A 25,263-nucleotide genomic window follows, 5' to 3' on the forward strand; every position below is an offset into this window, starting at 1 on the left:
ACCAGGCAACGTTTTTCGAATCTACTACTGTCCAATTTCGATGAGCTTGTGCAAATTGTAGCCTCAGTTTCCTGTTCTTAGCTGAAAGGAGTGGCACCCGGTGCGTTCAGAGATGCTCTTCTGCCTACCTTGGTTGTAACGGGTGGCGATTTGAGTCACTGTTGCCTTTCTATCAGCTCGAACCAGTCTGCCCATTCTCCTCTGACCTCTGGCATCAACAAGGCATTTCTGCCCACAGAACTGCCGCTCACTGGATGTTTTTTCTTTTTCGGACCATTCTCTGTAAACCCTAGAGATGGTTGTGCGTGAAAATCCCAGTAGATCAGCAGTTTCTGAAATACTCAGACCAGCCCTTCTGGTACCAACAACCATGCCACGTTCAACCATGGCACTCAAATCACCTTTCTTCCCCATACTGATGCTCGGTTTGAACTGCAGGAGATTGTCTTGACCATGTCTACATGCCTAAATGCACTGAGTTGCCGCCATGTGATTGGCTGATTAGAAATTAAGTGTTAACGAGCAGTTGGACAGGTGTACCTAATAAAGTGGCCGGTGAGTGTATGTGCTCTGCCCGCGCATACACTATAACCTCACCAGGCAGCGACATTGTGCATGGGTTGTCCTGCCCTGGGGCAAGTGTGCTGTCAGGGTGTGACCACCAACGGTGGTGTCATCATGGGGGCATATCATTTTCTATTTTATTTACATTCTGACCATCAATATCAATGTTATTGCATTTTCTTAGCTAAAAATGGCATTAAGGTGTATAAACTGTGGAGTGACAAGTGTTCATAAAATATGGGTGAGAATATTTTCTTGCTATCAATTCAGACGTCAAAAATATAAAACTTTCCAAATCTCTGCCTTCTCCAGCAATAGTGTTAAAATGTGCCACTAGATTCTATGAATTAGCAGTGTTTTCCACGTATGTAGATGGCGTCAAGAGATTGTAATCGTTTTAACCAGCGACTGAAGATGGACAGAACTACATCTACCATCATGCTTTGCCTGACCGTCTGTGTAAGCTTCCGTTTCCGTTTTCTCCCAGGAAGCAGGCGGCACGTGTGTGTGACTTTGAGCTGCTGCCGGACAGTGCAGACATGGACGGGTTCAGCTCAGATTTCTCCCCGTCAGCCTCCGCCGGGGGCTCTAGTAAGCTAGACACCGGCGCCATCATGGAACAAGTAAAGGTGCAGATCGCAGTGGCGAATGCTCAAGAGCTGCTGCAGGTCAGTAAGTAAAGAGGCTGCGGCTTCACCTGACCTTGTCCTGGACAGTAGCATAGGATGACGGAACTCTGAATGGGAGTCAAATTATACTGCATCTTAAAGGGGAAGGAGGTTACTCGTATTTGCGGAATTTAAAGGGGTAGTTGAGGAATATACATTTTTCTGATTTCCTTAGAATGATATGGCCATTGCATTTTTCTGCATCAATGACGGTTGGTACCTTGGGTGGCCGGTCAAGATGTGAGGACCTCAGTTGGTTTGTGTGAGACCGTGCAATAGAACTGCAACTTTTTAAAAAGCTGCACTAATTGTTGCACGGCCACTCAGGTTCCCCTTGGTGTATTGGAAGGTAAAAAATAGTTGCACCAAAATAACCAACTATTCACTGAACATGAATGACAAACCAAGACAAATCAGATGCCACACTATGTCATAATAAATCTGATAGGCAGAAGGTCTCCAAAAACAGTCTCACCACTGCTACATCAACCCCTCAGTGACCATCAATAGCCTAAGTTATTCACAGGGGAGGAGCAGTAACGGGTCCTTGCTTTAACAGTGCGGATCAGAATGTCATCCGCTTCGGACTGTTAACCTACGGAGCTGTGCGATCACATCAAGGAGTGCCGTCTTATCTGATGGACACTTGGGACCTAATGAAGGTCCCCGGGTCTGTCCTCTGCATTGCCTGCTCAATCAGCCCCTGGCTGGACTGAGAAGTCTGCTTGTAAACCTAAGATGCCTGTCAACCCCAAGTGCATAATAATAATAATTGTAGTATTGTAAACCATGCACTGGTGTTTGCTCCCTCTGGCAAGATCTGCTGTTAAAGCTTCCCATGCCCTTGTGTTTAAGAAAAAAGGCTTTAAAAATTATGCAAATAAGCTTGGGGGGCTCTAGGCTTAATTTACACTGATGGAGCTCGGTGTTAGTAAGTAGCTCCTACTGCGTTTTTTTAAGGCTGACAGGTCCTCTTTGAATTCAAAAGTTTAATAGCTGTCCTTCCCTTTTGCGCCCTTCATGTGCCTCGAATGAGTACTCAGCTAAGGTGGGAAAATTTTAGGGCTAAATGAACAAATTAACGAAATTAGAAAAATCCAAATAAAACCTTCATTTTGTTTTCATTTCTGTAAAATACTTAAATAGTTAACATTCTTGCTATGGGTTGTTTGAGGGGTAACATTATTAAAATGGGGTGTCTTGTGGGAGGTTTTTATTATTAGAATTTGAAAAACCCTTACAGAAATAAAATGATCCCTAATATAATAATATTCTAACATTTTCTTGAAAAAATTTGTAACATTTCTAGCAATGTAATAAAACAAAAGGACACTTATACAATGACGCCGAACACAAAGCCAGGTTATGGTAAATGTTAATTAGTCTTTGCTCCCCAAATTAGTTCCTATCGAGTTGAAAAACTGAACATTTTGAAAATGGCAATTTTTTTTTCAGCAAATTCACCTTTTGCTAAAGATATTACCAGATAAATTAAATAAATAAATAAATATATATATATATATATATATAAGTTTCTGCCGCTTTCGTCCCTCCATACTTGGCAGGCATGCTTGGCACCGACAACTTCCGGCCAACTGGCACATCCAACTGTCCCTTATCCCAGCCCCTAATACAGCATTAGTTTTGATGTGTATGAGGCGCGGGGGCAGGTGTATGTGCCAGGTGCTCAGAAGTTGTCGAAGTCAAGGTGCCATGCCCCTGTAAACAAGCGGACACGGCACGACAGCGCTGGAAAAGGTATATATGTTTATTTTTTTTGTACAGCTTCTATAGGCCACTTATATATTTTTAAAATATGTGGACAACCCCTTTAACAAGCTTAAGGATAAATGTCTCTCATACAGTATAAGAGAGTAAGCATGTAAACTCCCTGTTAAGGTATAGAGCATAACATTTTCCTATCTGTGTAACTTGTAATAAATTTGATTACAATTTAAGGATTTTCCCCCTCTGTTGGGGAATACACATTTGAGCCTCCTCACATGACTGCACCTAGTGGTGTGAATATTGTCATTTATTGGTTTGTTTAATTTATTCTGCCTCTGTGGCTATTACATCTATGCTTCAACTTGTGAAATTAAGTGGGTAGTGAGGATTTTCTTGGGTTATTAGAGTCTTTCTTTGCAATACTACGTATTCATGCTGACAACTACCAACTTTTATTGGCAGAGAATGACTGATAAATGCTTTAGAAAATGTATCGGAAAACCAGGAGGATCACTGGACAATTCAGAACAGGTATGTATCTTATATTTTGTCTTTGACACCTTGAAGTCGTGCATTTCCGTTTTTTCACTCTCCTTCTCCAACAAGCCGTATATTTTATAATTTTTCCATTTAAAGACCTGTACAAAAGCTTAACTACAGGACAAATTGTACTTTCCAGTGGGCCTGATATTTAAAAAAAAAAAAAAAAAAAAGCTTAAAGAGGACCTGTCGCCAGATTTTGACCCCGCTGACTCACAATGCCTGCTGATAAAGGATTACAAGTCCTCCCCATATCACCTAAAATTAGCTGCCAGTGAGGCGCTGTACCTTAATTACAGCCATCTTTCTTATATGCAAATTACCATGACTCATGTCTAGTATGTGACTCTTCTCTCTCCGGGGCTTGCAGTGATCCACGCCTCAGTATTCTGACTGATAGCTCTGTGTCGGTCTAGTTGTAATTTGCTCAAACTAACATCCCTTTGTCAGATTTATAAAGTGTAATAGATGCTTGTATGAACAGAAAGTGGGTATGACCGCACTGTAGCCAACATTGTAGCAATATTTTGTCATTTTTTTGGCATAATCTAAGACAACCAGTCGGAGGTCTAATGTTTATAGCACCATAGAAGATATGGTTGCATAAAGACCATAGGACCATCATGTCCAACTTGTAGTCCTATAACCATGAAGAGTAATGTCTATTGGCCTATAGTCAGGAAAAATTCAGACCCCTTTTCAACTTGTCAAGTGTCTTGACCATCGCAACCTCTTTAGTCAGAGAGTTCCATAGTCCTACTGCTCTTACAGTAAAGATTCCTGTCTGATGATGGCAAAATAGTCTAAGTGTTTTTTTTTGTTTTTATGAAATTTAATTGTTTAAATATCAAGAAAATGACTGAATATTTTTTTTCCCTTAGAAATGTGTTGCGATGTGTATGGACCGATACATGGATGCCTGGAATACTGTATCCAGAGCCTACAACTCCAGATTACAAAGAGAGCGTGCCAAGATGTGACATGAGCCAAGACCACTTTACTTCAATAAATTCCTGCAACCTACTACAACTGGGAGTTAACCTCTCTACTGCTAGGCAGCTGTTGAATGTCATTAAGGATTGTAACCAGAAAGGTTAAATTACATAGTGTAGCTTGAGGCTGCTGGCAGTGAATGGGTTAAATGGACAAACCTAATGGCTATGCCATTGATAAACTGTAAGGCTCAATAATTTTATGAACCATTTCCTTACTTTAGATTATACATCTTTAAGGCTGTCTTCACATCCTTGGAAGATCCTTAGTGCAGGAGTTGGTTTCATTTATGTTTCTCCATGTCTGTACCTGTCACTTACTCTCTTAAAAGTCATTTTGCATGATTGTGTTGCATTTGTTAGTGTGTAGCAATCATTTTCCACAAAAATGTAACTAAACCAAATGTATAGTTGAAATACCTGATGTCCTTTCATTTAAGTCTTCATCATCTACAATGAACCTTAGATTCTCAATTACCCTGCATACACTGTATTTCATAATGTAAGAAGTGCAGGGTGTCAGACCACCAAAGCATGGTGTCTGAATAAAGGTACTTTAGATATACCTTCCTCATGTAATGTTACAATTGTACGGAGTTCCAGAAGATTGATTCCTCCCGTTTCGAATCTCAAAAATAACTGAGGTGCTGGCTAAGGATGCATTGGAAGCTGCTACAGTAAAGACAACATTGACTGGAGACACTTGCTGTTTAATAGTATACTTTACTGGTTACTCACTTGATCATAGACATTGTAAGCACTCACTGCAACATAGTTACAGGTTGTCCGAATTCCACATCTGTTCTGTCTGTATTGAAATGAATCTCCCATATTTGATCCACTCTGGATTATGATGGATGCAGGCATGGATAAATAAAAGATTTTGATTTGTCAATGTCAAGTCTGGAAATCCTTATATATGCACATGCATAAAGTTTGTCTAGAACAAGATATACCATTTATTTGTAGAATCTGTCAATAAACTGCTTAAATATTGCCCTGTCTATAAACATTTACATGCATATTTGTGGTTAACGCTATGGCAGTCACATTTGTACAGTAGAAGTAGGTTGTTCAGTGAACAAAATATCTTCCTCTAATATAGACTGTCTATTGGTAAACTTCCTCATAATTGGGAACATCACTTTTTTTGTCATGGATTTGTCAAATGGATGGTGACTTCCCTCTTTTCTGTTTTACACCTTGAAAAGGTTAATATAGCAAATCTCCAAACTGTCTACTTGGTTTGATGCTGCACTTTATACAACTTCATACAAGGTTGCTGTTCAGTAACCTTCCTTATAACATCCTTATTGCTATAATTTTTTTCACAGCATTCTGGCTAAAATCATTTTACTAAATAAATATCCCATTACACTCTGTATTTTGAATAATGTAAAAAAAACTGCATAGGCTCAGAATCTTATTTTGTGGTACAGATTGATATTTCATTGAAAGCAGGTCACATTTATTCATAGAAAATGTAGTCCTTCTGAAAAGTATGAGTGATCAAGGCAGTAGATTGTCCTTTGTGTAAATTCCAGTCTCTAAGGCCAGGAGGTAAAGCCGTGTCCTTTAACTTTTTTTTTTCTTTTTCATTTTGGTCTGCCTCTCCCTGAGTTGTAACTCTCATAATCGTAAAGTCTGCCCAATCCAGTTACGAACAGAGGTTATCCTGGTGTAAACTCCTGGAAAGTATGGTCTCGCACAGCCATAGCCCCAGCTCGTTATTCCAGCTAGAAACCATCGACCAGATGGTTCTCTACATGCAAGAGGTCCACCAGCATCACCCTGTAGGAAAGAACAAAAAAGTTACATTGCAAATTCTATGGATCGACAGTTTATTGTTAGTAGACAAATTCAGGCTCACTAGGGGGCCTGTAACAAAACTATACCTAAAGCATAACTAACCAATATTAATTTTAAAAAAATTAGTATTGCAGGAGATAATAGTAAATTGGTTAAATTCTTTATTAAAAAGCATCTACCACCAAGATAGAGAACTGTATGCTAATTAGCATACAGTCTTTCATCCTGGTTTCATCCTAGATGTCTCAAATCTCAATCCCTTACGTTACATAATAAAGATAATTTTAACCCCATACTTTACAATTTTACTCAGTTTTATTGCTGTTTTAGCTACTACTCCCTAGGCTGCTCAGTGCAAAATCCCAGGGTGCGGGCGGGGCCTCTCTAAGCAGACCCATTATGACCCATCTAGTTCTGTGGGGTGACAATGTGGTAACATTATGTGGGTACAAGGTATATGTACACTTTCATCTGGCTTCTGACATTGTACTGACACAGAGAGATGAAACAAATGAGAGATGATGAGATGCCTATTTCACAGAGGCATGACAGACTTTTACACTGTCAGCTCTGCTACAGCTGTTCTCACAGAGATGTGCCTGCCTCCCCCTTCCCCTGGATCACCTATCTACTTGTAGTTTGCAGCTTCTCTTTCTTCACAATGTGGTGCTGGCAGGAAGTGAGTCTGTGTCTGTGAGCTCCAAGCTGGTTTGCGGGGGGCGTGACTACAGGAACAGAGCAGAGAGACAGAAATCTCTGCAGCATGGAGTCACACAGAAATCCAAGATGGTGGCCACCTGGCCCAAAGTCTGATGTTACAGGGTCGTGTCTAAGGCAAACTGAAATTGTGTACAGCCGGACTGATAGAGAGGTTGGACTTTTATCTGTGAAATGCTGTATTTTTGTCAATAACATTGAAATAGAGAATGTGTTATATTGTTATCCTTTGTACATACAAGAAACTTCCTGGGAATACCACTTTAAGTAAAGCAGCTTCTCTTCTTTGCTGCTGCTTTCTTTCTTTTGTAGTGAGCAGTGAAAACATTTTGATGACCATCACCTTCATACAGATAAGGAGGTTAATGATAAATTGTTTCAATGAATACAGCATATTTCCCTTGATGATTAAGCTCTTTAAGCAGATTGGACTATCCATAGTCTAAAGAGTTAAGTCAGAGATAAAAAAAAAAGAACCTGACAATTTTTCTATAAGTATCAATGGAGTACGGGACAGAAAGCTGATTAACACAACTGCTAAAATAAGGGGGGGAATTCCTCTTTAGTATGTAACACTTTACTATCATCAGTTTTGTCAAAAGTTTAATTACACTTTAAAGCTTTTACTTAAAGGGGTATTCCAGGAATCAGCATAATTCATATACAAGTGGGCACTCAAAATATAAGCTAATGTGTAATTAGTTGTTATTTAAAATTTTGCTCCCCTTAGCAGAAAATGCTGTTGACATAGACTGTAAAGAAGAATTAAAATGCTACTGGCCCATTTATCAGTCCGTTAATTTCCTCCGCGCAGTCCGTTGCAGGACAGAAGATGGCTGCTTGTCACATGTCCACATCACATGTCCTGTACCTGCCTGGGCAGGGTCATGTGATCACCACTAAGTTTGGCTGTAGTCAGTTGGTTGCAGTGCATCCAGTATGGCCAGAGTTGTGGTGATGGCAGTTACACATCATTACTATGGTAACAGACCAAGAAAACCTGTTATATCATCACTGGGAGCAGAGCCTGAGAGGTAGGAGGAGTTACTGAGTACTAAAGGATCATGGAACTTGTAGTTTCCAATGGCGGCCATCTTAGTGATAACTCCACCTACTTTAGAGAGGCCATAAATTTAGTAAATCATAAAATCAAATTATTTAAGCTTTGTTTTGTGACTAATTACATTGAGTATTGTTATATTCATTTATTTATATCATCATGGGTTTTTGTGTCAGATGTTCATATTCCCGGAATACCCCTTTAAGTACTGCTAGACTGTTCTTCACTAAATGTCTAGTTTGTCCAACACCACAGGGTATGCCACTTCTAACCAGCTATGTAGTTTCTGACACTCAGAATAGTAGGGAGACACTTGGTTAGTAAATTTCAGCACAACTACCTGAGACTCCAAGGGAAGGCATTTCAGCGAGCAGGGAGATGGCCAAGTATCATTTTATTATAAAACTGGATACACTAGAGACTTGTGTATAAGCCGAGATTTTCAGCAAAAAATGTGCTGAAAAACCCCACCTCAGCTTATACACGAGTCAATAAAAAAAAACAAAAAACTTACATATTCACCTTCTGTCGGTCCCTGATGCTCTTCTTCTTGCTGCTGTAACAGCTGGCAGAGATACATCCATGCATCCATGCCTGCCGCTGCACGCTATGATGCGGCGATGTCGCCGCTGATTACGTCATAGTGCTGTTACAGCATTGAGAAGAAGGAAGAGGAGCCGTGCCAAGCATCAGGGACTGCTGGAAGGTGAGTATGTAAGTTTTTTTTTTTTTTTTTTAATGTGCTGGGCAAACGGGGCTGACTGGCTGTATGCTACAGGGGAATGGCTGGCTATATACTACTGGGGGCTTGCTGGCTATATACTGGGGAGGCTGTGACCAATGCATTTTCCACCCTTTGCTTATATTCAAGTCAATAGGTTTTCCCAGTTTTTGGTGTTAAAATTAGGGGCCTCGGCATATACTCGTGTATATACGGTAGCTAATTCTGTGCGTATAATATCTTTAGCCAGTTACAGTTTTAAAACTGTATTAAGCTAACATTTTATTTTTTACACAAATTATAGGGTAAAGGACAATTTTATTAGGTTTTTGGTTTTTACTTTAACTCCTTCAGGACGTAGCCAGTTTGTACGTTAAGGCTCAGCCCTTTTTAAAAAAAATCTGACCAGTGTCTCTTCCTGTGGTAATAACTTTAACTTCTCTCTGTGACTTTTATATTGTTTTACTCGTGAGACATTGTAGTTTCTGTTAGTAGTATCATTTCGCTGGTTAGTTAGTTTGTTTTGGTAGTAAAAATTCAATACTTTAGGAAATATGTGAAATGTTACACTTTTTCAACAAAAAGTCATATCACAATTATTTTTTTTGTTGTAAAAACCTAAAAGTGCTCATATTTTCAAGAGATGAAAAACCTACAATTTGGCAGTGTCCTGTAGAGGCTTGTGTACTATAAACCCATTTTATGAACTTAACAACTCAAACTATTCAAATCAACATTTGGGAAGTCTGTTAACCAACCCTTTGATTCTTTTTGCAGAATCAAACAAAAATGCATTGGAAAGTTTTACCTTTCAATTTTTGTACAAGAATATTCTCATTTAGCACTAAAATATACACATTCAGAAAGTATAAGAGGTAAAAATACATCCCAAAATGTTTGGGCTTTTTCTTCCTAGTACGGCAATACCCGACATGTGGATGTCAACTGTTTTTTCGGCGCACAGCGATGTCCAGAACGGAATTACTGCTGTTAGGTTTTTTGGCTGACCAATTTGGCTACGTATGTTTTGTGGCGCCACAACAGATGCCTTAAATTACTAGTACAATAGCCCCCAAAGATGACACCACTTTGGAAACTTCACCCTTCAAAGAATTTTTCTGGGGATTTGGTGAACATTTTAACCCCCAACATGCTGTCCAAAATCTAATACAAATTAAATGGTGCAGAGTAAAAATAGCAATTTTTTTTCTCAAATATGCCATTTCAGTGCCAAAAATATTGTGCCCAACTACTGCCACTGCAGCCAAACACCCCAAAAATCATTCTGCGGGTTATACCGGGTATGGCAAGACCACATATGTGGCAATAATCTACAGGTTGGATACAGAGCAGGGCTCAGAAGGGAATAACTGGCATTTGGAGCACAGACATTTTACATTTTTTTTTTTTGCATCATGAAGCATTTGTAAATGCTCTTAGGGACCAGTACAGAAGAAACCCCTGAAAACTAACCGTATTTTGGAAACTACACCCCTCCATGAATTAATCTAGGGGTGTAGTGAGCATTTTAACCCCACAAGTGTACCCCAAGGATAATGGATAATGCATAGTAAAAAAATATCCATTATGTCATCTTGTGCCCAGCTCCTGCCACTGGAGACAAAGACCCCAAAAATCATGATGCGGGCTTTCCCGGGTACAGCAATACCCCATATGTGGCAACAATCTACAGTCTGAGCACATGGCAGGGTTCAGAAGGGAAGGTGTGTCATGATGTATATGCTATGGAAAGTGCATCAGGGTAAATCGTCCAGTAAATTAAAAAAAATTATATATATCCAGGGAGGTGTGATAGATTCTTAGACATTCTTTCATGCAAAATCCAGGTTGCTGGCACTTCTCCTGGAAAGTGCTGCCCTGGTACAATACATGTGGCCTCGCTTCCGTAAGTACTAGAACTCCCCCCTTACTGGTTTCAAAAATCTAATGTTTACTTACCACATCATGAAACTCCAAGAGAGTTCCCCTCTTGCACATTTATATAACACGTCCGCATGGTGCTATGGTCTGGTGCTATGTCCGCACCTGGTCTGACAATTCAACCCCTCCCATGTACCTACTGTAGTCCAAAAATGCAGTCCCATGTATTCTTGTTAATAAATGGACCTTTTTTTGTCCACTGTACTTTGCCCAGCTCTCGAGCCTTCTAAGTTTTTCCCCTAGCAGCGACTTTGGGAGACCTCTCTGATGCGAAGCTCTTGAACAGGGTAGTGCTGGTGGGAAAATTGTAGAGGTGGTAGTTCTTGTCTACTAGTGGTCGCACCAAATTGCACACTACTTTTCCAGCAATTCCCACGAATTCCCGCAATTCCTTCCCTTCATACACTCTGAACTTGTATGTGTACCCTGATGTATTCTCAGACAGATTATACATCTTCACACATACCTGGTCCTCTTCTTTTGCAGGTACTGGCAAAAATGAAGTCTCCCTTTAAAATGTACCAGGGACTCATCAGTAGATGTGTGCCTCTTCTGCATATATACTTCCATAAATTTTGCACTCAAAAGATCTATGATGATCCTGACCTTATATAGACGATCATATCTTGGGTCATCTCTGGGTGAGTACTGTGTATTGTTGGCATAATGCAAAAACTTATGAATGGATTCAAAGTGCATCCTGCTCATTGTCATGCAGAACATCGGAGTGTGCTACAATATGTCTATGCTCCTATAGTGCCTGATTTGGGGCTTTTTTTTACCAGTCCCTTAAACAGTTCTATACCCCAATATTTCTCCATCTCTGCTGCAGTGACAGGGGTCCACCTGTGGGGTTGTGCGTAAAAAAATTGGGTTTCAATATGTTGTGCAGCATAGAGATTGGTCTGGGATACCTTTATACCAATTAGATGCTCAAAAAAAAAATGTGTCCACTGGTCTGAGTTTTGCTGTGTCTCCGTGTATCTGTGGCCGTAACATCAGGGACCTGAAGGGTATAGTTAATATCTGCCCCCACAGTTATTGCAGATTGGTCCTGTGATGTCAGTAATCAGACTCCTTTAAGACTGTTAGAAGACCATTTCAGGTGACTACCTCTTGAGGCTCATCAAAAGAATGCCAAGAGTGTGCAAAGTAGTAATCAGTAGGTGGCTACTTTTCAGAACCTAGAATATAAGACATACTTACCGTTGTTTCACACTTGTTATTAAGTATATTATTCCACATGTGTTAATTCAGAGTTTTGATGCCCTCAGTGTGAATCTACAATTTTTATAGTCATGAAAATACAGAAAACTCTTGGTGTGTCCAAACTTTTGGTCTTTACTGTTCATGTAAACAGGCGGTCTGTCAAGGGGTTGTCCCAAGTTTTATTGTTATCCCTTATCCACGAGATACAAAATAAGAAAAATAAGAAGCAAACTGTAGGCACCAGCAGCTTCAATTACCAGAGTCCCATCGGTGTTTGATTGTCCAGAGGTTGGCTATTGTCCATAAACCTACTATTTAACTGCCACTAGACAGTGCTCACAAGCAGAAACGGTTGCATTATTACCAATTTTTAAGCAATCATGTTTTATGATAATTGCTTTCGCAACCTTAAATGGTTCTGCAAATTCATCTTCATGCATGACATATCATGCTGCAAAAATACCTCATTGTCATTTGCTGCTATGGGCATAAGAAGAGAGAAACTCATGCTGTGGCCAGACTTCATCCCAATTAAGGACCTTTGGAGCAACCTCAAGCAAGAGATCTATGAATGCAAGAGGCTGTTGACAGCACTGCCAGCATGTAGCAAATAAGTTCTAGCTGATAATTAAAGAAAAAAAACATGTACTTTGACCAGTTAAAGTGTTTTGTGTGAAATTGCTGTAAATACCTCTAAATCCAGCAAATTCCACTCATGTATATGAATGTTGAACTGTGCATTTTTAATCTTTTAATTTTGCAAGAAAAGCTTAACATTGGGAGAATTACCCAATAAAACATGACTTATACCCATTGGTTGATGATTTCTACATTATTCCGTCCCCTGCAGTTAGGTCAATCAGAAAATGATTTGCATAATAATTTGGAACAAATCTATTTGGAAAATTTGCTGCATTATCTGCTTTGCAAAGTGGAGGACCCTTATGTATGTGATTTCTTGTTTGTTTTTTGTTTTTTTAAATACATATATTCATATACTTACAGAGCAGCTATCAACACCACCTTGCATGAAACCAGCACAAAGCATTCTGGGGCTAATCTGGATGGGATAGAATTTTTTACAGGTCTGATCCCCTACAATGGTTACTGAGGCCTTCTGGAGTTGTCTGGACATTGGTCCTGAAATATACAAGCAAGGAGAAGATATTTATAGAAGGATTTATAGTTGTCTGACAAAATTATTTTTCTAATAGTAGCTGTAATTATTACCAATGTAGCCGTATTTAGGAATGTACAAATAAAAAGCATTAAAGGTGTTGGTCCAAGTTTAAAAGTTATTTCTTTTTTTCATGGTTTTGGATAACCCTCTCATTGACCCCCTTCCTTATAATGAGCAATCCAGAAAATGGTATCAGTAATCCCACCCACCCCCTAATAATAATCACACTATGTTCTCTTCACAAGATAAATGTCCCCTCGTAGAGTAATATTCCACCAGTAAAGTAATACCTTATGTAAACTTCTGATACAAACTGGAGAGTTGGTTTTTATTTCTCCCATGTTTGCAAAAATGCTTTCACTGGTCTGCCCATGTTGTGGTAGGAATGCAAGAAGGACTGGGCTGAGCTATTTAGGAAGTACTCATGGCATAGCAGAGAGGAAACAGTATAGAGGCCCAGCACAGAATGTTGAAGAGTTGTAGGTAAGGTATTCTTAGGCTGAAAGATTCTTGTGTGGTAAGTTGGGCCTATTATTCCAACTAGTTAAATGTTGAATGTTTTCGTGTAGATATTTTCAGCTCATGTAGGTTTGGGCATTGCTAATATTGACTCTTATTTGCTGTATGATTACCTCCTTCCTTTGTAGAGCCCCAGCCTGTAATAAAACATTTTGTTCCCTCTAAGAAGTTGTGGCTGGAATCCGGGAGGCAGATAGGCTTTATTAGATTGGTGAAGGAGAGAGGTGAAGGCAGCTCCAGCAAAGCCACATCATTATCCAGGGTATAAACATTGTAGAAGGGATGTTTGTGGATTCGAAAAATCTTCTCTACTCTTCCCTCTACACCATTGAGAAACGGAGTTCCTAGGTATGCAGCCCATACTTTGGGATCACTGTAGCTGTGAATGTTGAAAAATGATGAAGTAGTCAATCAATAATCAGTAATTACATGATTATTTCAAATGAAATTTAAAAATACTGTACAATGTTCCCTTAAACAATCAAGTTTCGGACCTAGAACCCAATACTGAATGGCCCTTTCAATAACTACATGTCAAAGCAGTGCGCAGCCGACAACAGCCAACGGTCCGAGATCAGAACAGCTCCACATTTGTGCTCCTTTCTTCGCAGCCACAGGCTAACTTGCCATGGCCATTCTCCTCTCAAGGAACCACTGCCTCCAACTATCTTGTTAAAAGGTAGTACAGGGGCAGACCCACAATCTGCAAAAAAAAAAAAAAAAAAGTTTCGTTTTTTTAAAGCAATTTTTCTTAGTTAAAGGCTTTGTCCAGGATTTAAAATTAATATATATCTGCAGGGGAAGGGGGTGGGCTATAAAATAATAAAACACTCTTACTTCACCTGCCTCTGCGATCCCTTTCACTTGCAGTGCTGCGGTTTTGTCCTAACCGCTATGTCACTGCTGTTATAGCTTGCAAATCATGTTGTAGACGTGCACCTGGTATGGGGATGACACTGCCGGCCTTTGTAAATAAAGGAGAGACCCCGCAGTGATGGGAGGCACTGCAGATGAACGGGAGAGCCAGACGCAGCAATACCAAATGTATGGTGTTTTTTTGGGGGGGGAGGGGGCGGGGTATGCTTTATTAGGTATGCATATGGAATGGAGGTAAAATTTTATTATTTTGAATTTATTAGAAAAAATTTCTTCACATTTTTTTTACTTAAGAACATTTTTCAAAACTTGTACTTGAACAAGTGATTAGAACATCGATTGTTCAAGTCCAAATCACTACACATTAGTATTGCAGTGCAGTGTAATGTAACTTATTGAGCATGCAGATACATGGAGGCAGGACCCGATGTGTACAGACCTTGGGCAGCCCAGGGCACTAGTTAGACGCCAGGGCTGCCACAGGCTGGGTCGTATCCCCTTGTTATGCATCGTGGGGGGTTCTGATGCAGATGGGAAGCCCCTTACATGTCACGGTCATGTTTGAGTTATCTCCCATTGCTGGTGTTACAGCAAGGTGTCAGCTCTAATAAAGGGGTTAATCTGACACATTCAAATTGTCTTATTTTTTTGGCAGTGATATGTGGGTTGCAGAAAACAGTAAGCATCAGCTTATTCTGACTGCTTAAAGGGGTATTCTCATCTGGGCACTCACATTCAGTTTAATTAATCTGCCATATGTAAACATTTTTTCAATTACATGTTATTAAAAAAAATGTTCCTGTGTGAAGATAATTTCCCATAAGTGCAGCCATGTTGTCTCTTAGAAACGAGATAGCTTCCTCGGATACGGCCACCTCTGCTGGAGTGATTGCACAAAGAAACAAAAGGTTATTGTATATAAAATGTCCAGGAGTTACTACATGTCGCACAGCCACCATGTGGTAATGATCGCTTAATCCAGGTGGTCCGGCAGGACTTTATAGCGCAAGTCTGGCCACCGCTGCCAGAGTGTGACGTGGTCGTATCCAAGGAAGCTGTCTGGTTTCTAAGGGACAACATGACTACATTTATGAGAAATTATCTTCACACAGGAACATTTTTTTTATTGACATCCAATTGAAGAAATGTTTACATAAAGCAAATGAATTTAATTAAATGTAAATGCCCAGATGGGAATACCCCTTTAAAGGGCCATTGGGAATATTTCAATATTTTCATTTTTATGGATAGACAAGAGAGAGTAAAGAGAGTAAAATATAAATCAATCAACATGGGTCAGTGCTTTCAATGTACTCACCACAGTTTTGTTCATCGGAACCATTATTGCAGTCTGGGATTCCATCACACTCTGGGTTTGTTTTACTGATGCATTGTCTATTGGAGCATTTGTAGGTGGAGGCCGTGCACGGAACTAAGAAATGTAAAGATCCTTGTCAGATACCAGTAGCAATTTGATATGTAATAGTAAACATGGTATTCACATTTATTCCATTATAGCAGTCTAAAAAAAGGTTTGGTATTCCCATCTTATAAACACAGTTCTTCAATTACGTTACCATGGACATTTAAAATTACAGAAATGTGGTTATGTATGAACTCCTTGTTTTATAGAGATTTGAAAATAAATGTGCAGAATTTTTAAGTGAATACGGCTGGCAGAGGATATATTTTTTGTGCAGTTGTTGTGAAGATTGCGGGATTCTTCTTGTTTGTATTGCCGAAGTGAGTATAGTGTCCATAGAGGTTTCCATTTGCTGGTTTTGTGCAAACTGTTCTAATTGCCTATGGAAACCAATCAGAGCTCAGCTTTAGTTTTATAAACCGCTTTGGGATAATGAAAGCTGGGCTTTGATTGGTTGCCATGGAACTTTAACAGTTCTGCTGTCAGACACTTCTGAAAAAAATCTCCTCCTGTGAGTCCTTTCAACCATAGTTGCCAAATCCATTTAATTATTTTAGGAATCTAATAATACATATGATAAGTAGTCTTTCACCTTGAACCAATTTATCTTAGCTACCATGAATCTAAGGGACAAAGAGTTGTATGCTGTTCTTTTACTATAACTTTTGTGGCTAAGAAAATATATTGAGTTTAAATACTGTATAAGTTGTACCAGAATGGGGCTGCGGACTATGTCTATTGGCACGTCAAATGGAATGGGTGTTTGGAGAAGATATTGGATCCCTCTAAAGTGATATTGGATCCCTTGAAAGTCGGAGGTAACTATGCATTTGCACAGATGTGGAGCAAGTTACCTATCCTGTCATAGTCATTTTAAGCACTTTGGGTCAAAAGAAGAATTTATACCAGAAATGCTGGAAGGGACCATGTAACACCATGTTAATAGAATGTATTCAAGTAGCAGCTTTTAGCCCATAAAGATTCTGAATAGGATAATGTTTAATGTACAGAGTATTATTTTATTCAGAGTGTATAAGGCGGATCCTCACTTTAGACTGGAGTGACCAGCATCATCCTTCGAAAGACAACAGTGGGTTAATATTTAATGGTTTTGTTTCCTCTTGTTAACAAGTGATGCATGTAATACTTAGCAGCAGGGGCGTTGCTAGGGTGGTAAAAGATCCGGGGCACGGGCCCCAATGCATGTGTATTGCACTTTCAGTAATGCCCCCTTCTGTACATAACCCCCTCACATGTGGTTGTGCCAATAACAAGGTTACTTCTGGTATATACAGCTACAGAGAACAAAGGAGAAATCCCCATCTTATGTTCCTCATTGTCCCTACATCTTTGTTCCCGGGCAGTGTTATCCTGCTGCCGCCCCTAACAATCTCCCCAAATACTGTAAGACTGCGCTCACACTTTGTCTTGCATTTAAACAAAACCAGGTGCGTGTTACCCATCACATGTGTATTACTGGAAAATATATGTGATCAAACCGAGGCCTGTCCTAGTGCCATGTGTGAACACGCTCCAAGAAATGTCCCCCACACAGCCCCCCATAAGTAATGTGCCTCACACAGCCCCCCCATAAGTAATGTGCCTCACACAGACCCCCAGTAAGTAATGTACCCACACAGCTCCCAGTAAGTAATGTGCCCACACAGACCCCCAGTAAGTAATGTGCCTCACACAGCCCCCCAGTAAGTAATGTGCCTCACACAGACCCCCAGTAAGTAATGTGCCCACACAGACCGCCAGTAAGTAATGTGCCTCACACAGACCCCCAGTAAGTAATGTGCCTCACACAGCCCCCCAGTAAGTAATGTCCTCACACACAGCCCCCCCATAAGTAATGTCCTCACACAGCTTCCCAGTAAGTAATGTGCCTCACACAGTCCCCCCAGGAAATAATGTGCCTCACACAGTCCCCCCAGTAAATAATGTGCCTCACACAGTCCCCCCAGTAAGTAATGTGCCTCACACAGCTCCCCAGGAAATAATGTGCCCCACACAGCCCCCCAGTAAATAATGTGCCTCACACAGTCCCCCCAGTAAATAATGTGCCTCACACAGCCCCCCAGGAAATAATGTGCCCCACACAGCCCCCCAGTAAGTAATGTGCCTCACACAGTCCCCCCAGTAAATAATGTGCCTCACACAGTCCCCCCAGGAAATAATGTGCCTCACACAGTCCCCCCAGTAAATAATGTGCCTCACACAGTCCCCCCAGTAAATAATGTGCCTCACACAGCTCCCCAGGAAATAATGTGCCCCACACAGCCCCCCAGTAAATAATGTGCCTCACACAGTCCCCCCAGTAAATAATGTGCCTCACACAGCCCCCCAGGAAATAATGTGCCCCACACAGCCCCCCAGTAAGTAATGTGCCTCACACAGTCCCCCCAGTAAATAATGTGCCTCACACAGCCCCCCAGGAAATAATGTGCCTCACACAGTCCCCCCAGGAAATAATGTGCCTCACACAGCCCCCCAGGAAATAATGTGCCTCACACAGCCCCCCAGTAAGTAATGTGCCTCACACAGCCCCCCAGTAAGTAATGTGCCTCACACAGCCCCCCAGTAAGTAATGTGCCTCACACAGACCCCCAGTAAATAATGTGCCTCACACAGCCCCCCAGGAAATAATGCGCCTCACACAGCCCCCCAGGAAATAATGTGTCTCACACAGCCCCCCAGGAAATAATGTGCCTCACACAGTCCCCCCAGTAAATAATGTGCCTCACACAGTCCCCCCAGTAAATAATGTGCCTCACACAGTCCCCCCAGTAAATAATGTGCCTCACACAGCCCCCCAGGAAATAATGTGCCTCACACAGCCCCCCAGTAAGTAATGTGCCTCACACACAGCCCCCAGTAAGTAATGTGCCTCACACAGCCCCCCACTAAGTAATGTGCCTCACACAGTCCCCCCAGTAAGTAATGTGCCTCACACAGCCCCCCAGTAAGTAATGTGCTCACACAGTCCCCCCAGTAAATAATGTGCCTCACACAGCCCCCCAGTAATGTCCCCACACAGCCCCGCAGTAAATAATGTGCCCCACACAGCCCCCCAGTAAGTAATGTGCCTCACACAGCCCCGCAGTAAATAATGTGCCTCACACAGTCCCCCAGTAAGTAATGTGCCTCACACACAGCCCCCAGGAAATAATGTGCCTCACACAGCCCCCCAGGAAATAATGTGCCTCACACAGTCCCCCCAGTAAATAATGTGCCTCACACAGTCCCCCCAGGAAATAATGTGCCTCACACAGCCCCCCCAGTAAATAATGTGCCTCACAAAGCTCCCCAGTAAGTAATGTGCCTCACACAGCCCTCCAGTAAATAATGTGCCTCACACAGCCCCCCAGTAAATAATGTGCCTCACACAGCCCCCCCCCCCAGTAAGTAATGTGCCTCACACAGCTCCCCAGTAAGTAATGTGCCTCACACAGTCCCCCCAGGAAATAATGTGCCTCACACAGTCCCCCCAGGAAATAATGTGCCTCACACAGCCCCCCAGTAAATAATGTGCCTCACAAAGCTCCCCAGTAAGTAATGTGCCTCACACAGTCCCCAGTAAATAATGTGCCTCACACAGCCCCCCCGCCCCAGTAAGTAATGTGCCTCACACAGCTCCCCAGTAAGTAATGTGCCTCACACAGTCCCCCCAGGAAATAATGTGCCTCACACAGTCCCCCCAGGAAATAATGTGCCTCACACACAGCCCTCCAGTAAGTAATGTGCCCAGACAGTCCCCCCAGTAAATAATGTGCCTCACACAGCCCCCCAGGAAATAATGTGCCTCACACAGCCCCCCAGGAAATAATGTGCTTCACACAGTCCCCCCAGTAAATAATGTGCCTCACACACAGCCCCCCAGGAAATAATGTGCCTCACACAGCCCCCCAGGAAATAATGTGCCTCAGACACAGCCCCCCAGGAAATAATGTGCCTCACAATGTTCTCCCCCTTCCCTAGTCCCTATCATGTTTCTCACCTCACAGATGCAGCTCTCTCTTTCTTTCTGTGCGCTGCTTTCCCCTGCAGGTCATGTGATCATTACATCATCACAGGTCTTTCAGCCTCTGGAACTCCCGGAGGCTAGGTCCTTGCAGGGGAAAGCAGCGCCTGCACTCGTTCTCATCACGATCTGAGGACACAGATCGTGATGAGAACGAGAGGGAAGGAATCTCCCGGGCAGCGGGGCAAATGATCTGCTGACCCGAGGAGATTCGGGGCACTGGCCAAAAGATCCGGGGCACGAGCCCCAGATCTTTTGACCTAGCGACGCCCCTGCTTAGCAGAAATTTGGAAGGGGATTAGTCTCATGTAAAATTTGTGAGAAACTTGCAGAGTGAAAAGTAGGCAAGTCTATGCGATTAAGCCAGACTTAGGACTGATAGAGTCTAGACTTACAATTAGTGCACCTCAGGAACAAATTTTTTCAGATTGCATTTAGGTATATATTTCTGGATATATTTAATGATGAAATTTGGTGATGTATTTTGGTTTTTAACATGATAATAATTGTACAATTAAATGTTTACAGTAAAGCTGCAGCACGAAGAGGCTGTGGTAATGCTCTCCAGAGCCCTTCTGACTCATTAGTATAATTTAAAAAGTTGATTTAAGAAGGAAGGAGGTCATGGGTAATAAATGTAAGAAGATTACCAGAGTCACAGTGCCTGCCTGAATCTAAGATTAAGTGTCCCTGGTTTATCATGCTTGATTTTGATGATAGATTTCCCTTAAAGGGGGTATTCCCATGAAGACAAGATTCTTAAATATACTCAGGATAACAAAATAACATTTTCTCTAAAAACACAGCATTTTACATATATAATTTCAACCTGTTCTGGTGTATACAATTTTGTTTTCCCCTGGATATGACCATAAATCTTCTGACTAAGGTCGGATTTTTCTCATGAATAGCTCTCTTGTCTGCACACTGCAGTGCTCTATTCCTCCTACCCATCCCCTGCATTACAAGACCAGCTCAGACACAGACACTTCCTACCGGCAGGCAGCAGCTTGCAGAGACTTACTCTACTAGCCACAGACAAATTAGGTCTTCAGCTGGGAGGGAGGTATATAACAGTGCTGACTATTTGTGTACAATAGGTGAATTTGCAGAACTGAGAATGTTATTGTGTTTTATATCCATCTCATGGATCTCATCATCTCTCATCTCTGATCTGTCTCATCTTTCTTTTTTATGTGTCAGATGCTAGTGGAATGTTCAGAAGCTAAGGTGAGCACATGTTCATGTGAATGTAACCTTAAATTGTAAAGTAAGTGGGGTTAAAAGTGATCTTTACTGTGTAAACATTGCCATGGGATTACATTTTAGAACTTTCTTTCATGGGCAAACCCCTTTAAGAGTGATCATTTATGCTGATGGACTAAGGCTGATGATGTTTCCACTGACCTGGTTTCTGTGTGGGTCTAGGTGGCTCAGTGACTCTTGAGGCTGTTGTACTTGTTTTAGCAGTAGTTGTCCTCTTACTTGTGGCTTTAGTTGTAGTTGACTTTGGAGTACTTTTTGTAGGCTTGATTTGAGACATGGTAGTTCTAGATACTGTGGTTGTCCTTCTTCCTGTGGAAGTTAGTGGTCGCAAAGTTGTCGATCTTGTAGTGGTAGTAGTAGTTGCGGGAATCATAGTTGACTTTGGCAGGTTCATTCCACTATCTGTAGTCCTTAATACAGGAGCCACTGTATCCAAGATCCAATCTTTAAGTTTGGTTACTCTACTATAAACTCCTGGTTTTTTGGCCTGAGCACATCCAACTCCCCAACTTACAATGCCAGCCAAGAAGAATACACCAGGGCTCTCTTCACATGCCAGGGGTCCCCCAGAATCTCCCTTTAAAACATGAAGAATTAGTCACCATACAATTTATTACAACTCCAATATAGGTATTGTTATACATGTAGTATTATTATAGTCTGTATTACATTCTTACCTGGCATGAATCCACCTTTCCATCTAGAAATCCTGCACAAATCATCCGTTCTGTTATTGAGAAATTATAAAGGACACTGCAAATTTTCTGGTCAATGATACCCACAGAAGCCTTTTGCAGAACCTCAGGCTTAGAGACTGCATAGATCAGACAATAGTATGCATTATTAATGTTTTCTTGAGAAGAAGAAACCTCACAGAGGTAGACATGCTAACATTTTACTTTTCCTTTAAACAAATTTCAGAGATGGTATGAATATGGTTTGATACCTAGTAAGCATGCACAATTGTACTTGACTAAATTATTACCATTTCCTTCTTTGATGTTTCCCCATCCTGATATCATACACTTCCAACCAGCTGGAAATTTCTGCAGGGCAGAGGGCAGACAAACGGGCTGCACATACTTGTTAAAAGTTAAGGCATTTGATAGTTCTACTACAGCTACATCAAAGTCCAAGGTCAGTGGATTGAATTGAGGATGTTGGATTACTCTCTTCAAGCTAACCTTCACCGCCATTGTGTCAGCTCCACTTAGAGCAGTGGAACCCATATGGGCAGTAATGTGGTCCAACTTTGTTCTGCAGTAAGCAAATGTAGAAATAAATCAATATCGAATTATTTTTATCCTGGAACAAAAAAACTCTGGAATATGGCATATGTGAACCTGTATAAGGATACTCACTGGTTGAAGCAATGAGCAGCAGACACCAACCATCGATCCCCAATTATTGTTGCTCCACAAAAGTGATGTGGACCCTCCTTTAGGCTTGCTTGCCATGGCACTTCTCCTCTGACAGCATCAAAGCCTCCAACTATTTTGTTGGGTTTTGTAATTCCAGGACGGCTGCCACATTCTAAATCATACAACATTTGTTTCAATATACTTGTATTTGGATAAGAATGAATTGTAATATCCATTACTTATGAGAAATGGATCACATAATGAAGTGCCAATACTTTCCACTTTACTATGTGATTTGTAAATACTGGAAAATTTACAATTGTCAGATAATAACACAAGGTGTTAGATACACTTTTATATTGATTGTCTCCTCAGACTAATTTCCACAGGTTAACAATGCACTCTATTGTCACTTCATCACTAAATCACAAGGCTGGTGCCTTTCAGTTTGCATGGCTGACATCTCATGGAGTAACTTTACAGGCCTCAGCTCATATTTGTTAGACACCAGATATTTAGGTAAACTAACTCCATACTTTACCTTGCGGTTTAGATGTACTTAGAGGTTTCTGAGTTGGTTTAGCTGGCACAGTACTGCTGCTTGGTTTAGCTTTAGTTGTGGAATGTTTGGTTAGTGGTCGGGGAGTTGTTACTTTTGGGTTGGTTGTCTTTTTTATATTACTGGTGGTAGGGATTACACTTGTATGTGGTTCCATTGGAGTAGGTGCTGAAATGACATCTTGGATCCAAGCACGGACCTTGCTTACTCTCACATAGACCCCGGGTCGTCTGGCTTCAGCACAACCAACTCCCCAGCTGACAATACCTGCCAAAAAGAATCTACCAGATGCCTCCTCACAAACCATAGGACCTCCCGAGTCACCCTGTAAAGACGCACAACAAAATAATAAACAATTTATTCTGGATTTATAGCTGACAATAAGTTAAAAATGGCAAATAATGTATATATTTTATTTTTAAAGAAACATAATTTTTGTGTTTGGTCACATGTTTTAGAGATACTATTTAATTACCTTTTTCCATCTCCAATTATCTGAAAGTTTTGGCTGATCTTTCACCACTGTTCATGGACCATTGCACATAGGGATCAGGGTTCCAGGGCAGACCATGCTTGTCTTACAGTCCCATTCACACCTAATCCAGCCGTTGTTGGCTGACTATACAAATCACTTTTTGTGCTTCTGAACTGTGATTCTCTTTCCTTTCTCCTATGTCTGATATCATTAACAAAGCTCTTGTACTAACTCAAAAATTTTCTTCTAATTTCAGACACATTTCACAACTGTCATTCCTTCCTAAATGTGCTAAATGACTATATAATATTAAATATAAAAAGATTAACGCAAGAAAAAGATAACACATATGAGATAGCTAAGATGATTGTCTATAAAATGAAGGTGGTCTCATGTTCAAAGCTAAAATGGAGCTGTTTTTTGGAACTCCTGCTCCAGGCACTATCACAGCCCTGGCACTTAGAGCCAATGTGCTGGCCTTACATGTCACCTAGGCCCCCCTTTCCCTGACATGCTACAAAGGTTATTGTCTATGGTGGGGTAGGTCTGTTGGGTGTAAGGTGTTGGGGAAAGGGAGAATCAGTTTGTGGTTGCGAGGAGAATGGTGGGAAAGGGGCAAGTGTTACTTAGTTGAGAGCAGAATGTTACTGACATGAAGGTGAAAAGTCAGTTGAAAGGAATATCTTACATATATAGTCTTACAAGTACCATCAGCCCTTTAAAGACAACTATAGGGCTGATGTGGTCCTTAGTGAAAATGAGTTAGACACCAATGTCCTAACTGATAACATTAAATCTATGTGAGATTGCCAAAGATAGATGTTTTGTAGTGATGTTGCTCAATCAAACCAAAAAAAGAAATGAAGCAAATATACGGTAATTGTTAAATAATTTTTACCAGCTGTCACATCTAAATTTATGACCATAGTGCTATTCTCACTCAACTCTTGTCTTTGCTCCAAAGCTGAGTAAACTTCATCATACCTATAGTTCCCATGATTCTTTGTGATCTCTCACAAAATAAATTAGCAGCAAGTCCAATGATTTAACACATAAGAATAAAGTGTACGTACAGGTTTTACGTAGTGACCAGCCCAGCATATTTCATCATTAGATAGAGGTGAACTTACATGAGATTGGAAGTAGGGGTGAAGAATCTACAATAAAGTCTGAGGTGCACAGTGACATAGACAGCAATGTGGCATTACAGACTGATAGGGATGTAGGGACTGATAGGGAATAGGGGTAACCTTTAGAGTGAGACTAGAGATGGGCAAATTTATTCTAACGGTTCTAAATTTGTTTAGAATTTCAGGAAAACTTAAATTCATCACAAATCCGAAGTTTACAGTGATTTGTGGGAACGAATTTCAAATGAAAAAAAAAAAAATGTTCCCCCCTATTAGCAAAATGGCCGCGAGCACAACATGTTACATGGGGCAGAGAATTCTGGTAAGAAGAAAGGAACATGACGGTACTGTTCCTCACTGTATGGTGGTAGTATTCCTCACTGTATGGCGGTAGTATTACTCCCTGTATGGGGGTAGTGTTCCTCACTGTATGGGGGTAGTGTTCCTCACTGTATGGGGGTAGTGTTCCTCACTGTATGGGGGTAGTGTTCCTCACTGTAT

General features: G+C 41.0%; 3 protein-coding genes across 3 annotated transcripts in view; 2 read left to right on the forward strand and 1 right to left on the reverse strand.

Annotated features, from left to right (window-relative positions):
• Nucleotides 1-25,263, forward strand: part of LSM7 (LSM7 homolog, U6 small nuclear RNA and mRNA degradation associated) — a 528,664-nt gene that overhangs the window by 382,797 nt on the left and 120,604 nt on the right. The window lies entirely within an intron of this gene.
• TIMM13 (translocase of inner mitochondrial membrane 13) lies at nucleotides 1,015-5,387 on the forward strand. Its single transcript, XM_072113930.1, has 3 exons — nucleotides 1,015-1,232; nucleotides 3,423-3,491; nucleotides 4,382-5,387. The coding sequence occupies exons 1-3, from the start codon at nucleotides 1,104-1,106 to the stop codon at nucleotides 4,478-4,480; spliced, it is 297 nt and encodes a 98-aa protein (XP_071970031.1). The 5' UTR covers nucleotides 1,015-1,103; the 3' UTR covers nucleotides 4,481-5,387.
• The window catches only part of TMPRSS9 (transmembrane serine protease 9), a 91,279-nt gene continuing 71,455 nt past the window's right edge, over nucleotides 5,440-25,263 (reverse strand). Inside the window, exons 11-20 of the mRNA XM_072113927.1 lie at nucleotides 23,140-23,482; nucleotides 22,599-22,770; nucleotides 22,223-22,494; nucleotides 21,915-22,051; nucleotides 21,379-21,814; nucleotides 15,843-15,956; nucleotides 14,180-14,351; nucleotides 13,762-14,027; nucleotides 12,953-13,089; nucleotides 5,440-6,283 (exon numbers count right to left, since the gene is read on the reverse strand). Of these exons, the coding sequence (XP_071970028.1) occupies nucleotides 6,122-6,283; nucleotides 12,953-13,089; nucleotides 13,762-14,027; nucleotides 14,180-14,351; nucleotides 15,843-15,956; nucleotides 21,379-21,814; nucleotides 21,915-22,051; nucleotides 22,223-22,494; nucleotides 22,599-22,770; nucleotides 23,140-23,482 (2,211 nt within the window). The 3' untranslated portion in view covers nucleotides 5,440-6,121. The remainder of the gene's footprint in view (nucleotides 6,284-12,952; nucleotides 13,090-13,761; nucleotides 14,028-14,179; nucleotides 14,352-15,842; nucleotides 15,957-21,378; nucleotides 21,815-21,914; nucleotides 22,052-22,222; nucleotides 22,495-22,598; nucleotides 22,771-23,139; nucleotides 23,483-25,263) is intronic.

Source organism: Engystomops pustulosus, chromosome 1 (genome assembly GCF_040894005.1).
Source record: "Engystomops pustulosus chromosome 1, aEngPut4.maternal, whole genome shotgun sequence".
Classification (NCBI taxonomy): domain Eukaryota; kingdom Metazoa; phylum Chordata; class Amphibia; order Anura; family Leptodactylidae; genus Engystomops; species Engystomops pustulosus.